General features: G+C 48.3%; 1 protein-coding gene across 2 annotated transcripts; it reads left to right on the top strand.

The window, feature by feature from the left end:
* The first annotated feature begins 9020 nt into the window (after positions 1–9020).
* Positions 9021–18873, top strand: CBX6 (chromobox 6). 2 transcript variants are annotated; one of them, XM_054387155.1, is made up of 5 exons: positions 9021–9089; positions 9249–9292; positions 9519–9584; positions 9789–9855; positions 17899–18873. In XM_054387155.1, the coding sequence occupies exons 1-5, from the start codon at positions 9021–9023 to the stop codon at positions 18871–18873; spliced, it is 1221 nt and encodes a 406-aa protein (XP_054243130.1). The 2 variants fall into 2 exon arrangements, with proteins under 2 accessions (XP_054243130.1, XP_054243131.1); XM_054387156.1 differs by having other exon boundaries at positions 17953–18873.
* Positions 18874–19132: the final 259 nt, after the last annotated feature.

Raw genomic sequence — 19132 nt, forward strand, 5'->3', positions numbered from 1 at the left:
ATCAGTGAGGATTTAACCCTTACTGGGTTAAGATATGACAAATTGTGTGTGTGTTTGATTTGTGTGTGGGAGGTAGAGTTTGTGGAAGGAAACTAAGCAGTTACTGTATTAAGGTGGACTTTTTTTTTTTTACATTCATGAATTCTTACTTATCTTAAAGATCTTTTTGAGAAGACTTTTCTCTTTTTAAAATGTCTTCTGTTCCATATTGTCTGGTGACATATCATTGTAAACTTCCTTGATAGAGCTGGTCTTCAGGGACTTTAATATTAGCTTTATTCCACTTCTGCAGGTGAAGAGATGCATGGAGGTTTTACTTGTGATGGCAAGAGGGGTAGCCTGGGTTTACTTCTTTTTCCTTCTCCCCAAAACCATGCATCTGCCAGTTCAACCCAAAATCTGAAAATTTAATTGGGACCTCTTGGGCTAACACACCATGAAAATTGGATGCTGTTCTTGGAGCTTCATTAAGCATTCTGTTTGATTAGAAGAGCCAGAATAGCATCCAGCTGAAGCTGAGTTTAATAATTCTATTTCAAGCACAAGCTGAGAATAGAACTGGGCTAACTCTTCCATACCTCATTTGGCTCCATGGCTGTAAACAAGACAAACAAACCAGCCAGTGGAAGTTACTGAATGTATGCAAGAAACAAACTTCTCAAGGAAGAACTGTTCTAACAGTCATTCTTAGAACTGTTTCCATATGAGAATTTACCAGCCACATGTTGGGGACAGAAGCTTTTATTTTATAGATATTCATAGAACCACAAAATTGTACGGGTTGGAAGAGGCCTCCTGAGATCATCTAGTCTGAGCCTCTGCTAAAGCAGGTTCACCTAGAGCAGGTTGCACAGGAACACATCTAGGCAGGCATTGAAGGTCTCCAGAGAAGGAGATGCCACATCCTCTCTGGGCAGCCTGTTCCAGTGCTCTATCTCCCTCACAGTAAGGAAGTTTTTCCTTATGTTTAGGTGGAACTTCCTGTGTTCTAGTTTGTTCCCATTGCCCCATGTTCTCACAGTGAACATGCTGTATATATGACTGAAGTGGGGGGTTTCATGAGATTGGAAAACCTTTATCGTTAACACTGTGTTTAAAAAACAAAAAGGGAAAAAAGGAAAAAAAAAAGAGGATTGCCTCTGGATGGTTATAAAGTAGATACTATTTGCTCTGATATATAAGTGATGCCTTGGAACAGCAAGTTTTACACATAAATAGTGGCATTAAGTAGCATCCTGGCTCCTGCATGCTCGTTATTGTCTTTGTATTTGCTTGAGGGCCCTTTTGCTTGTGAAGTCAGACCAAGGTGGGTTTTTTTTTTTGTTTTTCAGGCAAAGCCAGGGTATTATTGTAAGAACACCCAAAAGCAGTTCCACTTGCCAAAGTAATCCCAAATTTGTCAGTGAATTGACCCTTGCTTATGTTGGAGCCTCAGACAGAAAGAAGCTTATTGAGAAATGAGTATCTGTTTTTTGTTGTTAGCATTGTGAAACTGTCCAGAATTGTTCTTCTGGTGTTTTGTGATTGAATGTATAAAATTTTTTGTTCACCTCACTGGGGCCTTTGGCTTCAGTACTGTTTCCTGCTGTAAGCCAGCTAGTGCAGTTTGATGGCTTCACTGGAAAAGAGAAAGGAGGCCTTACACAGGTCGAAAAATAGGCAGGGTAGCTCATGCAAGACCCTTGGTGGTAGCCACAACAGAGGTTGGGGTGTGGAAGAAGGCAGTGAGGGCTGTCAGCCACATCCCTCTATCTGAGCAAAACTAAATCTGCTCCCACCCTTTCCTCTCCAGCTTTAAGTTTGTGCTTCCTGCAGCAGGGAAAGTACAAACCCCTCATTTCTTTCTAAAGCTACTATCTTCTGTTCCTCCCTTGCTTAGCTGCAGCCTAGAAAGAAGGGGTCACTTGGCCTTTCTGGGAAAAATGTAGGGACAGCTGCTTGTCAGGGAAGGGAGGGAAAGAGCTGCCTCAGAATCACTCTTGCTGAGTGGTCAAGGAGAGGCCTTTGGGTGAGCTTGCAGCTGAGAGACAGGCATGTTAGAAGTGCAGAGAACTTGCAGTGAAGCTGATCAGTGGGTGGTTGCCCCTTGAAATTGAGTGGGCCCTGTGGAGAGGAGATGGTCGTGTGGTCTTTATGTATCTGTTTTTTATCTTTCAGGAAAGCAAGGGAGATGTGTATGTTAACAGCTTGCATAGGGTAGCTTCTACATGGGAATGTATAGCCATAGCAAGTACAGGTAAAGAGAGTGTGTTGCTTTTGCCATGCTTGTTGTAAAATAGTTTTCCCCAAAGGCATGGTAGACTTACTTTGAGACAATCTGTTATGATCAAGAGACTGTGTTGTCCCCTGCCTGCTGAACTTACTGTCCTGACAGAAAAAGAATGAACCTTCTGGGTGTCGAAGCACCTGGATTGTGCCACCCAAGCAGCTGGTCAGAATGGAAACCCTACAAAACAGCTCCGGAACAGCTGGAAGGAGAGAGAAGCAATCACTTAAAATTGAATTCAGAACCTTCCAGTCCCTTCCTGTAACAAGCACTTCCTGGAGCAATGACCTCTTTTTCCTTTGCACCCTCAGCTTAGCAGGGAGCAGGCAGGAGATGGAGAGAGGACCAGAGCTCAGTGGGAGCAGGTAATGGCTAACTGGAGGGAGATGGGTTGCTACTAAGTTGGGATGGGGTAGAAGCTTTGCTGCTGAGATTGTTTCCACTTGCTGTGGGCTGCTCTTCATAGATACTTGGGGTTCTTGATGGAAAGTGCCAGTCAAATGTTTAAGGGAATACTCCCCAAACCATTTGGAATCTCTGTCACAGCTTATTACTGGGGTAGCAGAGTTTTGGGTGGAAGGGGGGGTTTGGAGGAGGAGAAGGTGGAAAGTCTTTATTATTACTTTTAAACAGAAAATGTAGTGTCAGCACAAAAAGGCGCCTTTTTTTTCTTTTCTGCCTTTAAATCTGAAGTATGTTTTGTAGCACTTTGGAAATGCAAAGCACTAGGAGTGCTAAGTACTCCTTATCTAGAGTCTGGCTAAAAGTGGCGTTTGAAAAGCAAAAGATGTGTCTGTTTCAGGCTGCTGGCTGTTCCTTATCACTTTTACAGAGCTGCCACCCAGCCCTTTGCCTCCCTCCCACGGCGGAAGGGGGTGCATGCTTCACCGTGCCAACTAAAGGAAGGCTGCGGAGGGAGGAGACCTGCAGAGCCCCTCAGGGTGCAGGTTGGCTTCCTTCTCTCCACTTCATTTGAGGAAAGGGAAAAATGAAGTTGTTTCAGTTTGAGTGGTCCTATTCTGGAACTATGACCATTTCTTTCAGCTCTGGATACATCTTTGTAGAGATTCCCATCTGAAGAATTGCACCTTATTAGCTTAGCTGAGGAATGGGGAGATCTCTGTTCTTCTGCAGGGAGTGAGGAGAGGAAGGGAGGGGTGAGCCAGGAGCTGCCTTCAGCAGTTGCTGGATTTTTCCAGAGGTTGTTTCCTCACCTCATCTCCAACAGAACGGCAACAAAAGAACTAAAATCATGTAGATGAAGCTTTTGTTCTGCGTATCTCAACAACCTTTGAGCAGGCTGAAATGAGAGAATCTTTTTTTCCTCATGTATCCTGCCTTATAGCTGGGGGACCCCCAGCTTTCCTGCTGGGTTTTCAGCACCAAGCTTTTCCCTCAGTATACGCAGGGCATTTGGACTCTTCTGCACACTGACTCATGTTATTTGGTATGCTTCCTTTCTGTTGTGGTGGAGGAAGATGGGGTCAGTTGGAGGGGAGGGTCCCTGATTATTTTTGTTCTAGTCTCTTCAGTTGTTGCTGTTGTTCCTGTCAGCACGCTATAGAGTACCTGAGTCTTTGCACACAGAAAGCTTCTTTTTGCACAGAATGAGCTTCTAGCTTTTGTACAGACTAATTGAATGTATTTGGGGAGGGGGGGAAATGGGGAGTCAACCAATTCCAGACAAACCAATCGGAGTATAAAGCCTTTTCTGAGCGAGTATGTGCTGTAAAAGGAGATTGCAATAGCAAAGGGAGGGCAGGCTCAAGTATAATTTGACACAAAGTGTGGTTTTATTTTTGTACTGATATGGATAAGAGACTGTACAGCATCTATTTATTTAGATGATTTATGTGGTAAATGTTGCAAACAAAATTATTAAAATATTAAATATGAGAACTGACATTTACCTAACACTCTATTTGTGTGGTCATTTACCTCCCCATACTTTAATTCCACGGCTGAATTACTTTCTGCTAGTCACTTCTGTTGGCATAAACATGGAATGTGGCTGGAAAAAGAATGGCAAATGCATGTACATATGTGAGAAAGATCAGGAAAGAAGGATCAATGAAGAATGGAGCCTGCAAAAGGCTTTCTCACATTTGCTCATTACTTTGATTTGAGGAGGTTAAAAGTTTTTATTAATTTTTAACCCAGTAAGTTAATCTCTACAGAGGTGACCTGGTACAGTTGGTCTTTGATGGATTAGAATTTGAAGAGGAGATTGCCAGTGGCAGGTTGACTGCTGCTCTGGGTTTAGGAGTTTTTGATGTCCTTGCACAATGCTGCAATGCCAGGAGAGCTCTGCCAGCACCAGGTGAGTGCTGGTGTGTTCCATATCCTGTGAATCTTGTGGCAACAGAGAAAATCTGAGGCAAGGCCTGGGCTACAAACATGCTTCACTCTGGTTGCCATCAGAGAAGCTGCTCTCAGGGTTGGCCTGTGGAACTTTCAAGGAGCCTGCCAGTAGCACAGCAGCTCCTGGGTGGAGCTGCACCTCTGATTCACAGCAGGTAACATGGGGCTTAGCCTTGGAGCCCAAATCCTGGAATTGCTGATCCTCTGTGAAGAGAATCCCAAACATAATTTTGTCCACCTCAGTTTCTCACTTGCTTCCCTGAGGCATGTGCCTCTCCATCCTCTGTGGAGGGGAGGCTAGCTGAAATTGAGGTACCTCAGCAGCAAATGGCACTGTCTCACATGGCCTTAGTAGATGTAATGTGGGGGTGAGCCCTGCTACTGAACGCAGCTGTGACGTCAATGACAAAAGCAGAGGGGGATGGGCTTGCGTTTCCTGAGTCACTCATGGCAGCATGGTTAAGTCTTGCCTGCGTTACCAAAGCACAGCCAGCATGCTCCCCCTGAGCCAGGGAGGCTGGACTGAAGTGAGGGCATCAGAGCAGGACTCCAGCCAGCCACTTACTCTCTGGCAGCAGCCAGTGAGTCAGGTGAAGTTGGAAGAAACTGCAGTGCGGAGTTACGGGAAAGCCTACTTTGGAAATCATTTCTTCCTACCCCTGCCAACGCTGCAGAGGCTGCCTGGCACTAGAAACTCCTAACGGCTTGTCCTTCCGCATGCATGTGTTGGTTGGATTAAAGGATAATCTGGGCAGTACTTCTTTCTCTCTCATTTTTTTTTTTTTAAATAATCCGTTGCTGTGCTGCCCCTCTGATCCATGCAGTCAGGCCTGCACGCGTTGTGCAATTCTCCTGACAGGATGCTTGAGAACAAGGGTGCTTAGCTGTACCACAGGATGTACCCTGAGGCCTCTGCTACAATAGGCAGCATCCCAAAGGATAACCGGAGTGGTACAAGCAGTTTGACGTTCTCTGGGAAGCATGGAGTGAAGTGTGTGGGACCTCTATGATGGCAAGTGCTGCCAGGAAGCTGGCAGTCACCACCTGTCTGTTCAGCACCTTTCATTTTCCCTGCTCTTGGTACTCCTCATTCCAGTGTTGAGCTCACCCAGCAACTTTTTTTGAAGCAAGGATGAAAAAAACCTGGGAGATTTGCATATCACCCCAATCCAGTGACAGTCTGGGTGGCTGGTCCTGCTTTGGGAACTCATGGGCAGGCCTCCATGGATACCCTAGTGGTGTGTGAACCCCACAAGCCTTCTTTCCCTGCTACATCAAAAATTAGGCTGCAGGGGTGGTTGTTCTATCCACTGCTTGGACCATGCAGAGGTACCCAGAACTGCTACACAGGGAGGCACCTGGTCAGCTCTGAGGGGTCTACCTCTGCTTTTGCATGTTTCAGAGTTGCAGCTGGAAAATCTCAGTGTGTTGACATGGATGACCACAGAGCCAAATGTTCACTTAAAAACCAAGGCAGCATTTGCTTGAGGGGCTGCGGTGTGCACCAGCTCCTCGTTTAGGCAAAGGAATGACCATTTCTTTACAGCAATCTGCTGCTCCTGACAGAAAGCTCCCTGGACTAAACAGAAACAGAGTAGTCTGATCAACCCTTGGACTTGTTCTAATGGAGGTAAGAACTGCACTTCTGCCAGGTCACAGGTTTGCAAAAAATGAGCCTGGAGGCTGCTACCAGCATTGAGCAGGTGAGTTTCCCATTATCAACTGCCATTTAATATGTGTTCTTGCACCTGCTGCTCTTCCCCTGTGCTCCTACACCACTCGCCAGTGATTTTGGTGAGAAAGGTCTTGTTGCTCCCCCAAAGCTTATTTCTCTGTGCTGACTTCTCAGTGCTAGCCAGAAGTGCTATGGTGTATCCAATGGCACTGGGTTCTTGCAGACAGTGAGGCGCCAAAAAAATACTTTTATTTCGGTGGCCATGGTGAACAATAGCTGTGCTGGTGGGTTTTTTACAGTGTTTTACTGGAAATGTGAATGAAACAAAGGAAATACCCAACAATGCTCTGAGCAGCTGGATATTCTGCTGCTATTTTGCTTTCTGAAAGTAAAAGTTAGATGAAAGAGCCTGGGGTCGAGCAATACCTGTACAGTGGCTGCTCACAGTGATTTGAGCAGTCTCTGTCTGGAAAGAAGGTCCTGCTGACAGGTGAAAAGAGGAAACGCATGGAAAGTGTACATGGAGCTCTTGAATTCTGCTGCTCCTTCTGCTACTCCACAATCAGGAGTACTTTGTGCTCCTACCTTGAGGTGAGGTGAACTGAGCCCCTGTCCTTGACCCCTACATGCACCGGGGGACAAGGCCACCAGTTGCAGCTGCAGCAGGTGTGTGTGGTGTTGTGTAAGGGCTTTTCTCCCATTTGATTTGGGATTGTCTGCTTTATAGGGTGGATGATTTTTAAGGTCCCTTTCAACTCAAACCACTGTATGATTCTGTATCAGTGGTTGGAAGTTCAATTGCTTCACGCTCAGCCACAAGTGTAAAAGCAGTTGTTTAAACACAGCTTACAGTAACAAATACATTAATTTAAATATGAATGGCGTTAACGAACACTTAATGTGCAAAGTTAAAGGCGGTTCAAAAAGTGAAAGGCAAAACACCATGAGTGTGATGGGCTTGTTCTTTTGAAGGCACCTTTAAGCCTATAAAGAACTGGAATTAAAAAAAAAAAAAAAGTGGTGCCTAGATAAATAGGGCAGTCCAGAAGGACTTGTCCCATTCCAGATGCAACTGGAGTGACCTGTCAGGGGTTTGCCTATGATGGTAAATACCTGAGTAAAGGCCTATTCTTAAAGGGAGTGATATGACCTAAATGCAGAATTACCAGTGGTGAAGTACACTGCGGTTCAGCCCCTGACCACAGAAACACCTTGTTCTCTGTTTGCACCTCCTGAACCAGGGTCTCGGTGACTGCTGGCCATTTGCTGTCTTGTCTCTGTCAGCACTCAGCAACCTGTCCATCCTCTCCCCTTAGAATGAGGACAAGGTGGTGGGGAACATGTCCTCTTTTCCTCTGATCAGAGAGCTAGTGGTGGCTGCAACGTTTCAGCTGCTACAGTGAAGAAAAACACAAGGCTTTGATGGATCTTGCCTGAATCACAGGCAGTGAGGAAAGTGCTCATTCTCCTGCCTCCCCACCTTGATTTTGGGAAATCCATCCCTGGTAGTACAGATAAATACAGACATTTCTGGAATACCCTCCTTTCTGGGTGGAACTGCTGAGACAGAGGTGGAAAGGGGAGGTGAACATAAATGGAGAATGGGCCCCAGGCGCTAAGAGTGCTCCCTGCCAGGCTGGCTGAAAAGCAGGTTGCTGGTGAAGTCATAGAAGATTAAGAAAGCAGCAAAACCGAGTTGCACATTGCTTACAGCTCTTCTTCCAGAGGGTAGAGGGTATTATTCTGAAATGCATCCCCTCACCCTAAAAAAATGGAGCAGAAGCAGCGAATATGCTGTTCTGCTCTGCCTCCAGGTAACGGAGGAGCATGAGCTCCCCATGAAGACAGCTGCAGAGCCGTGAGCTTCCATTTTGAATCAGAGAGAATGACTTTTAACTAAGGGGTTTTTCTATTTAGCACCTGCAAGAGAATGCAAATTAAGCAGGATTGTGCAGTAACACTCAGGACAGGGAGTTCCTCTAAATGACTTAATATTTTTCTGGTTTTTGGAGGGAAGGTTTATGTATGGCCCATTTACCTAGCACTACCTCTTACTGGCTCAAAAATGAGGGTACATGCTAGCACCAGCAAAAGGGGGGGGATTTAAATGCCTTTATTGCTCAGTTTTGCTTAGCAGGTACTTTCAGACTGCCTTGCTTACCCCCAGTGCCACCCCGCTGGCTGGAAGGGGGTGATGGCTCATCTGCGTGTGCAAATGGCAGCGAGGAGCCTGCGCGGCCCCCGCTGCCGCCATTGTTTTGAGCAAAAAAAAAAAAAAAAAAAAAAAGGCGAGCCCGCTTCGGGCGGGAAGGTGCTCAGGCGACGGGGAGCGCAGCAGCAACGCCGCCGCCATGCCAAGGGTCTGCCTGGGCGGGCATCGCCGCCGGTTCCCCCAGCCAACCCCCCGCCCCTGGCCTCGGACGTTGTCCCCCGGGTAGGGGCCGCAGGCTCCCCCCTCACGCGGAGCAGCCGCCAACCTCCCGCCGCGCGGCCCCTTTAACGGTGGCGCCTGCGCGCGCGTCCCCCTTCCCGTGGCAGTCGGCCTCCCACGGGGGAGGAGGGTCACGCGCGGCCGCGGCGGGAGGGGGCGCGCGGGCGTGCGCGAGCCGGCGGCGGCAGCACGAGGAAGGCGGGTCGGGGGGCAGGGGGCGGGGCGGTGCTGGCGGGCGGGATTATTATGGGCTGTGGGCGCCGCCGCCGCCGCTGCTGAGGAGCAAGATGGAGCTGTCTGCAGTGGGGGAGCGCGTCTTCGCCGCCGAGTCCATCATCAAGCGGCGCATCCGAAAGGTGAGGGGCCGACCGGCTTCGGGGTGGCGGGTGACGGCCGCAGAACAACCCATCCTACTCCCAGCTCCTGGCTGATGGGTCCCGGCCGCGCCGCTGGCCGGCCCTCCGGACCCCCGCCTCACTCACCCCCCCCCGCTGCCTCTTCTCCCTGTGTTGCAGGGGCGCATCGAGTACCTGGTGAAATGGAAAGGCTGGGCCATCAAGTGAGTGCATCCCGCCCAAGGGGGCCCGCCGCCTGCCCCCGCCTGCGCCGCCCCGCGGGGGCCGTCCTCAGGGCTGCGGGGGTGGGGGGGACGGGATGGGGTGGGATGGGGGGGTCCCTGTGTACGGCTGTGGACGTGTTTGGACTCTAATCCTTACGCTTGCGCTCCCCCCCTCCCCCCCCCCGTCCTCTTCCCCCCCCGCCTCCGCTGCCCGTGCCTCTGTCAGGTACAGCACCTGGGAACCCGAGGAGAACATCCTGGACTCCCGCCTCATCGCTGCCTTCGAGCAGAAGTGAGTGCTCATCCCCCATCCCGGGCTGGGGGGGCTACAGCAGCTTTGGCTTTGGGAGGGAGAGTGGGAAAGGGCGTCCAGGCTACCCTCTTTTTTTCTTTTCTTTTCTTTCTTTTTAGAAAAAAAAAAAAAAGGATGCTTATATATTTCTTTTTTTTTCCTTTCGTAAAAGTTTTAACTTCTTAACAAATTTGATCCCTAAAGGGAACGGGAGCGTGAGCTGTATGGGCCCAAGAAGAGAGGACCTAAGCCTAAAACTTTTCTACTGAAGGTAACTTTATTTAAATAACTTAGGCCTCCCCAAATGTCCCTCAGACCTCACTGGTGCTTGCCCTTGGAAGGACTGGACTTTCTAGTGACTTGTGCTAGCTGCCTGGCTCTGGGAACATGGGGACAACTCGATGGGAAAGGGGCGGTGGGGAGGTACAGAAAGGCAGAAGCGTGTGAGAGGAGAGCATGTGTGCGTGCCCCAGCAGGACGGTCAGTACACGCGGATGTGCACATTGAGCCTGCAATCTCTTTTTTTTCAATATCCTCTCCTTCTTTACGGCCTTCTGCTGCCGCAGTGAAGACCTAGCCAGCCCTGATCCCTCTTCCTTCAGCAGCCTATTCCATCCAGCCTGTGCCCTGCAACTTAGCAGCACACTGAGCAATTGGGCAGCTGTGGCAGGGACCCTGCTGCCACTTGTGTTTCTCCAATTGTGTTCAGCATGTAAGTGCTCCATGGGAGTTTCACGAAGGGTTCATGTTTTGATTTGTATACTGCAGGATTGTTTTGCTTTTTCCTCTTGTTTTTTTTTTTTGTTTTGTTTTGTTTTGGTTTGGTTTGGTTTTTTGGCAGAAGGGGGAGGAATGTTTCATCTCTATGTAGAATAGCAGATGAAGTTTCCAGTTCCTCTCTGATAGACCCAGAATCTCTGCAAGAAGGAGCAGTCCTTGCATCTCTGCTTACAGTGAACAACGAGGAGCCCTCTCCCCATTTTTTGTTTTTAATATTCTGGTTTTCAGTTAAGAAATCTGGGAGCTGTGTGACTGCTTTATAAGCTCTCTGGATTTACTGATTTTCAGACAAAACTCCTTGCTTTGCTCCCTTCTTGCCCCTCTTCCTCTCCAGTGATCTCAATCTCAGACTTCAAATGAGTGTTGAAACAACATGCCTTTGTACGATTAAGACAAATGAGTGAGTTCACAGCTTCCCTGGTTTTGATCTAGCATAAAGCTGTGGAAGAGCCAGGGTGGACCCTGTGGTCAGGCATCGCTATCACTAAGTCATCCTATGGCTTTGGGCAAGCCATTTAGCTTTTGTGCATGTTTCCCCATCTGTGAAACAGGTTAATACTTTCCTTTGCCTGACAGCGGTAGGAGCTTTACTCAAGTATGTGCAACATTTTAACTGTGTGAGTACCAGAAAGAGGGGTGAGGGGTAGGATGTCACCTCTTCCCTCTTTTAAGAGGATATAATGAAGCACTGCTGCAAGATATAACAGAAGAAATGCAGGAACAGGCATATTGGGATGCCTCAAGTAAACCCTAGGGGACTATGATAATCCTCGTGAAGTCCTGCTGATGGAACTGTCCTTTCCCTTCATTGTCTTTTTTTCTGCTAACTATTTTCTTTATGTGCAGGCTAAGAACTACAAACATAATTGATACATGCCACCTCTTACTGCTTTATTCAGGGAAACTAGACTAGTTGTTTTTTCTTTCTGGCAGTCATGCATTAAATGAAACCCTTATGTTTAGGTTTCCAACAATGCAGAGGAACACTTAAAGGGAAACCACCAGCTTAAAATAGTTCTCTACTTGAATTAAAAAATACTGGTATTTGTAACACCTGACATTGTTCAGAGTGGTAGAGAAGTGTTTATGCTGTGCTTTTGAAGTTACTGTGTGTAAGCAGTTTCTTTTCCTTTTTGATACTGACAGCGATACAGCAAAATCCATTGGCAGTTTTTCACTCATGTAAAAAACCAAAACCAACCCCCAAACTCAAAAATAAAACCCACTCATTCCTCCTCTTCTTCCCTTGCCCTTTAAAACCCCCATAATCTTGGAACCTGAATTATTCAACAGCATCTTTTGAATCACGTCCCTGACACGTTTCTGTGGTACATCTTCCTTCTGCCAGCTTCTCAAAACGCTACTGAAAACCTGTAGGTTTGTGGAGCTGGCTCTGTACTTTGTAGAAGATGGATCGCGATAGGGAACGAGATGAGCTCTCCTGAGGACTGGTGCCACGTTGTGGGAGAGGCTGGCAGGGCAGAGTGCTACCACTGCTGCTTGGTTTGCAGCTCTGGGAGACATGGAGCTGCTGAAGCTGTTAGTGCTCTGACTTGCCATTTTTCTGTGACTTTGGATCCTACCCTAAAAATAACACCCCAGGCCAGGCAGCAAGGAGTAACTCTATCTCAGCTAGCCCTATCTGAACTTGCTTGAGCTTTGTTCAAGCAAACTACTAGCAACGTAACTGTGTCTCAAAATGTGACAGAGACCAGTATGATAGTTTTTGTTGTACGTATCTCACTCAGCTCTTCTGACCTGCTGAAGATGTGGATTTGACCTCTACTGGCTCTGCAGGAAGTATTGCCTCACCCATTGCCAGTGATGTTTTTGGTTCTTTCAGCTGCAGAATCTCTTACCAGTGAAAATTTCAGAAGCAGGGGAAGACATTGGATTCTTGCATCCCAGAGGGAGTCTTTGGAGTTGGCAGTTAGAACAATATTCTTTTTGATCTGTTAACAGATAAGGACTGCATGCAATGATATTTAAACAAGAGTTTGGCCTAGGACTCCATTGCTGTACTAGTTTGGCCTTGACTAGGTGGCTTGCTAGGAATTTTCATGCGTATCAGTGTTGAAACCTGGGCTTCTGAGTATTCAGTGAGGCATTGAAGTAAGTGCCTTGATACACAGCTCAGTCCCCTGGCTCATGTGGGTGTTTTAGTTTTCAGTTGGGGCTAGGTTTATCCTGGGATTAGATCTCAAAAGCTGCAGATAGGCATCCAGGGGGATTTGCAGAAAGCATTCCAGCAGGTTAGTGTCCCACGCTTTTGGGAAAGCTTTGAAAAGCTGCATCTTTGGCCACCTGCTGCCTTTTGTAAGCCAGGCTCCTATTGTTGAGAGCTGTCTAACACTTGCCCTTTCGATCAGACTGCAAAGGGCTTTGTAATACTGCTACCAAGATGGCTGGTGTTGAAAGTGACCCCTGCAAACTTCAACTGCAAAGTTTTGGGCAGGAAATAGGTCTTTATCCATTCCATGCTAGGGGCAAACTTTCCCACAGCTGAGATCAAGCTTGGTGGGAGGCTGTAATTCTTGGGAGGCTGCTGGCATGCTGCAAGCTTTGTGTTGAGCAAATGGGAAGTGGAGTCCTTGGTCTGAAATGGGCAGCACTGTGCATAGGGTTCTTACCTTACTACTTGGGTGTCTGGCAGAAGCTGTTCTTTAGGACAGGCCCTCCAGCTGCAGGTCAGAATGGAAGCTGGTATGAGGTTAGAAGGAGAAATAGTGTGTGCTTTAATGATCTTCCTCTTTTTCCCTGCTTGGTTTGCTCTTTATTTTGCTTTTCCCTGGGCACTCCACTGTGTGGAATGCAAAACTTGCCAACTAATCTAATAAACTCTAGCGAGTGCTATTAAGAGACAGAGCCCAATCTGCGAGCACAGTGGGTAGCTAACAAAGACCCCTACTCTCATGGTGGCTGTGAATACTAAGGTGAAAAGGCTGGGAAAGGTTAATGGGAAGGAAGAAATAAGGGAAAGCATAGTTGAAGGAGAGTCTTAGCGGGAGGGGGAGAAGGGGCTGAGCAGTGTGGTTTTCTGTCACTTCGCCCTTCCTTGAACTCTGAAGTTGGAGTTGGGTTTCTTTTGATCTCCTCCCTGTTCGTAAATTATCCCCAAGCGGTTTGAAAACAGACTGTTCTCCTTTGTAGCATTTTGTTCCACATCCAGTAGGGAAACTTTAGTTTATGGCAGTGTTGCTTGGGAGAACTGTGCTATGAACTGGCTTGCTGTTGCCTTGTCACTTAGAAGACTACAGAAGAAAGAGGGCAATAAAAAGGCAGAATGGCAGCCAAAAAGGGGGAAAGAAGAGCTCTTGCGAATGCTATTTGGAGCAAGGACTGTGGGAATGCAGGTGGAGAATAAAAGACAAAGCAGAACCAGTAATTTATGAGAGAGCAGTGCTACTATGGTGCAGCAGCACTACTGGAAATTACTTGATTTTGAAATAATTAACTAGAAGTCTGTTGCCTTGCAAAGTCTTTTTTTTTTTTTCTTTTCTTTTTTTTTTCCTTCCCAATTGCAGAGGTTTTGATACAATCAGGTAAAAGAGACTTTTCTAAGCACGTGGCTGTGTACGTGCTTGTGTGCCTCCTCACATTAAGGGAATGAATGAACAAATATGCTTGGTGGGCCTCAAGGGACATTTATTCAGAAATAGTAGGGAACAGGGGAGATACACTAGTTCCCAGGGGCGATGAGGGAGAGCTGTGCAAGCTAAATAAAGGTGATACATATCCCAAAAAGGAAGAGGGGAGAAGGGAAGCAGCCCTAAAAATTGACTTGCTCTTGTGACTGAGTACTGCAGCAAGCCTCCAGAAGCTGCATCCTGATGTACGCTGAGCTGTAAGCTGAGAGTGAATTACTTCATATAGATGCTGAGTACCTCTTCAGCAGTGAGCAATTCCTGCAGGTGAAAACAGCAAACCCCAGAGAGGTAGTTTCCATTTGGAAAACTTCTGAGTTATGTAGCAAGCTGCAGTGACACAGCTGGAAGGATTAAACAGGTTTGTTTTTCGAAGACCTTATGATCATATGGCTCATGACTGTGACTGAATAATGGATCCATAGCAGGCAGAAGTACATTTCCAACTGGATGCTGAATCTTATCCAAACCAGAGGTAGCAAATTACTTAACGTAAAGTTGAAAGCAGGAAGAGAGCCCAGAATGTGTGCTGTCCTCTGCAGAAAAGAGGCTTGAGTTTGTATAGCTGATGCCTGAATAAACCTGATCCTGTGGTAGGAATACTGAGCTTTGCAAGTGAGAGGGCTCTGGGGGCTTATCTTAGATAAAGCATCTGATACTATTTTTGTTGAAACCTTATATGGAAAAACAAGCTCAAGGTAAGCTGAATATTTGCATGTTGCTCTTTGGAACTCATGTTGAAGCTGGTCACTGAGGTGTTTCACACAGTAATGAAACACTTGCAGGAGGACTGTTGGGTCCCAGCTTACTTACCATGTCTTAATGATATGGTCAAAGAGACCGGCACTGCATGTAGTCTACTTGGAGACTATTGAAAGTGGAGTGTGATAAGTGTGGAGAGCTGAAACATGAGTTAGAAACAGCTTCAGCCTTGAGGAAGTACACCAGAAGTAAATGGAAACACAAACACAGAGCAAGTAAAGGAGACCAAGTGGTTTTGGCATCCTGGAAAAGTCCTAGCCATGGACCAAGGCTCTGTGCTAGCTGCTGTGTTTAAGCACAAAACCAAGACAGATCTCTGTCAAAACAGGACAAGTACTGATTAATGTGCATAGACTGAGAAGGTAAAATCAGCAGGTCTGTGGAAGCAGCTGGGCAGTGACCATCCCAGCATTACCATTTCTCATTTAGTGTAGGTGATGGGAAGCTTTGATGAGCAATTTTGGGGGGGTGTAAGGCAACTGTGGGTGTTAGCCACTGTTTCCCCCAGACATGGGGCAGGCTGCCTTCTTTCTCACATGGATGTCTGAAGGCAGCCCTGTGGGCAGGTGTCGGTTAGACTTGACTCTGAGCAGAGTGGCATGGAGGGGGCAGAATTCCTCACTCCAAGGGATAATTACAGGGTAGGGGATTAATCTGGAAGACATGCAGTGTTGGCAGCAGGAAAGGCCCTGAAGGATGCCCACATCTATCCACTGAAGCTGTGGATCAAGGATTTTTCCTGGTGCATCTATCTGCCCTCTGCCTTGCTTCCCCTGTCTTCTCTTTTGGGATGCGATGTTGTGTTGCTCTTCACTCTCAGCTGAGCAGTGGTAAATTGATGAGAAACCCAAAGCCCAGGAGCAGCAACACTGGAAGAACAGAGTTGTTCATTCAGGCTATGCTGGTAGGTATGTCAGAAAGCAAGCTGTGTCATGTCCTGGTGCCTGCTATCTGCTTTAGAGGGACCACTGGAGAGAGAGAACAAGCACATCTCTTGGTGTACATCTGTCTGTGCCTGTGACCTCCTTGTGGGGCTTGCAGGGTCTCTTAAGTTGTGGAGCATCAGGATGGGGAGAGCTGATATGTGGTGTGGAGAGCTTGTCTGATACTGCTGTGCCCCAGAACAGGAACTAGTCAGGTGTCTGAACAGTTTGGGGCATGGAGGAGCAATGTGTGAAGCTGAGCAAGGAGAACCTAGCTGGAGACTGGGCATCCTGCTACAGCAGAGGACATGTTGGGGTTTGTGCTGGAGACACTTCGCTCTAGCTAGGTGAAACAGCTCTATACAGCCCAGGGATAACATGGACAGTGTGCTTGTCTTGGCAGTTGTGTTACTCATCCCTGTTTCTTTGTCAGTCAGCTAATACAAAGTCTAGAGTCCCTGGGTCAGATGAGACTTCAAGCTGTGTTTTCACATACAGCTGAGGAAGGAGGCCTCATTTTTGCAGTCCTTTTAAACCCACGATCAAGTATTACTGAAGGGCATCATCATCCAGCATTAGCCAGGGAGAAACAAAATGTTTTCACATATCTGCTTGTTCAGGATCTTGTGGTTATTATGGGGATCTCAGTGGAAGAAGGGCACTGGGTTGACAGCAAAGCTCTGAGGATGTAGAGCCAGGGGGTTGAGCTTACAGGGCAAGAACTGGCCTGGGCCCATTTCTTCGACCTGTTAGATCTCAGTCTTTACATGGACATATTTTTTCCACAGGCATTTCTCTGATAGGAGTCATAGACTGCAGGGTGGCAGAAGAGATGGTGTTGGAGTGCTTAAGCTCTTAGCTGGCAAGAAGCCATCCTGATCTTGGCCCGTGCTAGCAGGCAAAGGGATAGGAAAGTTGGGGAGGAAAAGCAGCTGTCTCGTTCTAGCACTGCAGTACTTGCTGTGCCCACGAGGTGGGGGAAGCTGCTCAGTAGATAAGCACTTGCCTGGCCTCTCCAGGCCTGAGTGGCTTCTGCCTCAGACCACTGGTGAGAGGGAATAAGGAAAAGTATTTGGGTAAGGAGAGAGGTGCAGGTGGGACACTGAGCTCTACATGCAACAGTGCTCTGACAAAGCGTGACACAAGAACATGCTCTGGGTTTCCCTGCCCACAGGGTCTTCAGGTCATACTGCCTCAACTTACCAATGAAACTCTTGTTCTTGCTGGCAGAAAACGTTCCTGTTTCTGGTGCATGAACCAGGGCAGGTTTTGCCACTATCTCAAAGTACCAGAATAGCTTAAAAGTTTTGTACCCCTGCCCTGGCTTTCAGGGAGGGCTGGCACTGAGCTGATGTTGTCCCTCTTTTGTTAGTGTTTTCCAATAAGTGTGGTGTTCAAAAGAGCAAGGCAATCTCTATTTTTTGAGATGCAGTTAAACTTGACTTGAATTCCAGCTGGTGTAGTCTCTGACTTTAAACGCTGGACCTTGCTCTCACAGCAGAGTAAGGAAACAACTCAGCTTGTGGTCCCTAATGAAAATTAAGCTTCAGATTTCTGCATTTCTTGTGTTTAGCTAAGATAGCTCTGTCAGACCACCCTCAACTGCCTCCATCTGTTTCCTTCAAGAACGCCTTCTACCACACTTTGCAGAGCAGATGAGTCTGGTTGTGGGAAGGGAAGAGCAAATTAGATGCGTTACCCTTCTTCTCCCCCTTACCTTGTGCTCATTTAGTAGAGGGCCTGATACAGTCCCCTTTCTTGGGACTTGCATGTAGTTTCAGATGCTAACTCAACACTAACACTCCAGTGCCTAGGAGGATGCTTGGTTTGGTCAACAGTGGAGGGTTGTGCACATTTGCTGATGATGACTGAACCTTGGCAATCATAAACTGTAACCCTGAAACATGGCTGGAGTGTGGCACTTTCCTTCTAGTGAAAATGTGTCAACAGAGGCACAGCCTAGGGAGTAAGTAGTTGCCAAAAAAGGATCTAGACAGTGCCCCATACTTGAGTGGGGGCTGTGCTATAAGCCATCAATAGCCCATAGGTGTGTATGATGCATGCTTGTGATTAATGTGAGTGTCAACATGGCATGGCATTGCTGGGAAGTGCTTGTCCTGAGGTGAGCAATGCTCAGTTTAGGATTTGGCTGCACCTAGGCTGCCTCTCTGACGCTGTTTTTTTTCTCTCCCCCCATCACCGCAGGCTCGGGCCCAAGCGGAGGCCCTCCACATTGGGGATGTACACTTTTCTGTCAAGCCTGGTTCTAGCACCTCCTCTCCCAAGCTTCACTCCAGCGCCGCAGTGCATCGGCTCAAAAAAGACATCCGGCGGTGCCACCGCATGTCCCGGCGCCCCCTGCCTCGTCCAGACCCCCAGAACGGTGGGAGCGTGGGTGGAGGGGCTGGCATCCGTCCTCCCGTCTCGCCCTTCTCGGAGACCGTCCGCATCATCAACCGTAAGGTCAAACCCCGTGAGCCCAAGCGCAGCCGCATCATCCTCAACCTCAAAGTCATTGACAAAGGTGGGAAACCAGCCAACGGGACGGGGGGCCTGGCTCGGCCCAAGATCCCATCCAGAAACCGCGTCATCGGCAAGAGCAAAAAGTTCAGCGAGAGCGTCCTCCGCACCCAGATCCGCCACATGAAGTTTGGCACCTTTTCACTCTACAACAAGCCGTCCACCGCGCCTGCGCCGTCTCTGGAGGGCAAAGGGGAGGCTGAAGGCTCCCAGGCAGCCTCCTGCGGGCTCATTATGGGCTCTACCCCCTATGATGCTCCCAGCTCTAGCTCCTCAGGCTGCCCGTCACCCGCCCCTCACTCCTCCTCTGATCCAGATGATTCCCCTCCGAAGCTGCTCCCCGAGACCCTCAGCCCAGCCATCCCCGACTGGCGTGAGTCAGAGGTCCTCGACCTCTCGATCCCACCCGAGTCGGCTGCCACCAGCAAGCGTTCTCCCTCAGGAGGGTGCAGTGGGGGGCAGACACCCTCCTTGTCCCTCTCTTCTGACCCGGAGCAGGAGGCTGGCGACTGGCGTCCTGAGATGTCTCCGTGCTCAAATGTGGTGGTCACGGATGTCACCAGCAACCTCCTCACTGTCACCATCAAGGAGTTCTGCAACGCGGAGGATTTTGAGAAGGTGGCGGCAGGCAGCAGCAGCAGCGGAGGTGGCAGCAAGTGAGCAGCCAGGTCCCCCTGCTCCAAGAGCATGGGGGAAACTCTACCTGCAAGAAGAAGTGGTGCGAATGGTTGTCCTTAGTTCTCTCCTTTTCCCCTTGGCTGTACCTCTGCCCTCACTGCCACCCTTCCTCCTTCTTTCCTCCTGCCCACTCTCTCTTGCCTGGAGGCTGGAGTGTGTCAGTGGTGGGGAGCAAAGCCACCCAGTGTTCCTGGGTGTCACTGCTTCTGGGAGGAGGCAGGGAAAGTTGGGGGTGGGGCTG

This window comes from Indicator indicator, chromosome 14 (genome assembly GCF_027791375.1).
Source record: "Indicator indicator isolate 239-I01 chromosome 14, UM_Iind_1.1, whole genome shotgun sequence".
Classification (NCBI taxonomy): domain Eukaryota; kingdom Metazoa; phylum Chordata; class Aves; order Piciformes; family Indicatoridae; genus Indicator; species Indicator indicator.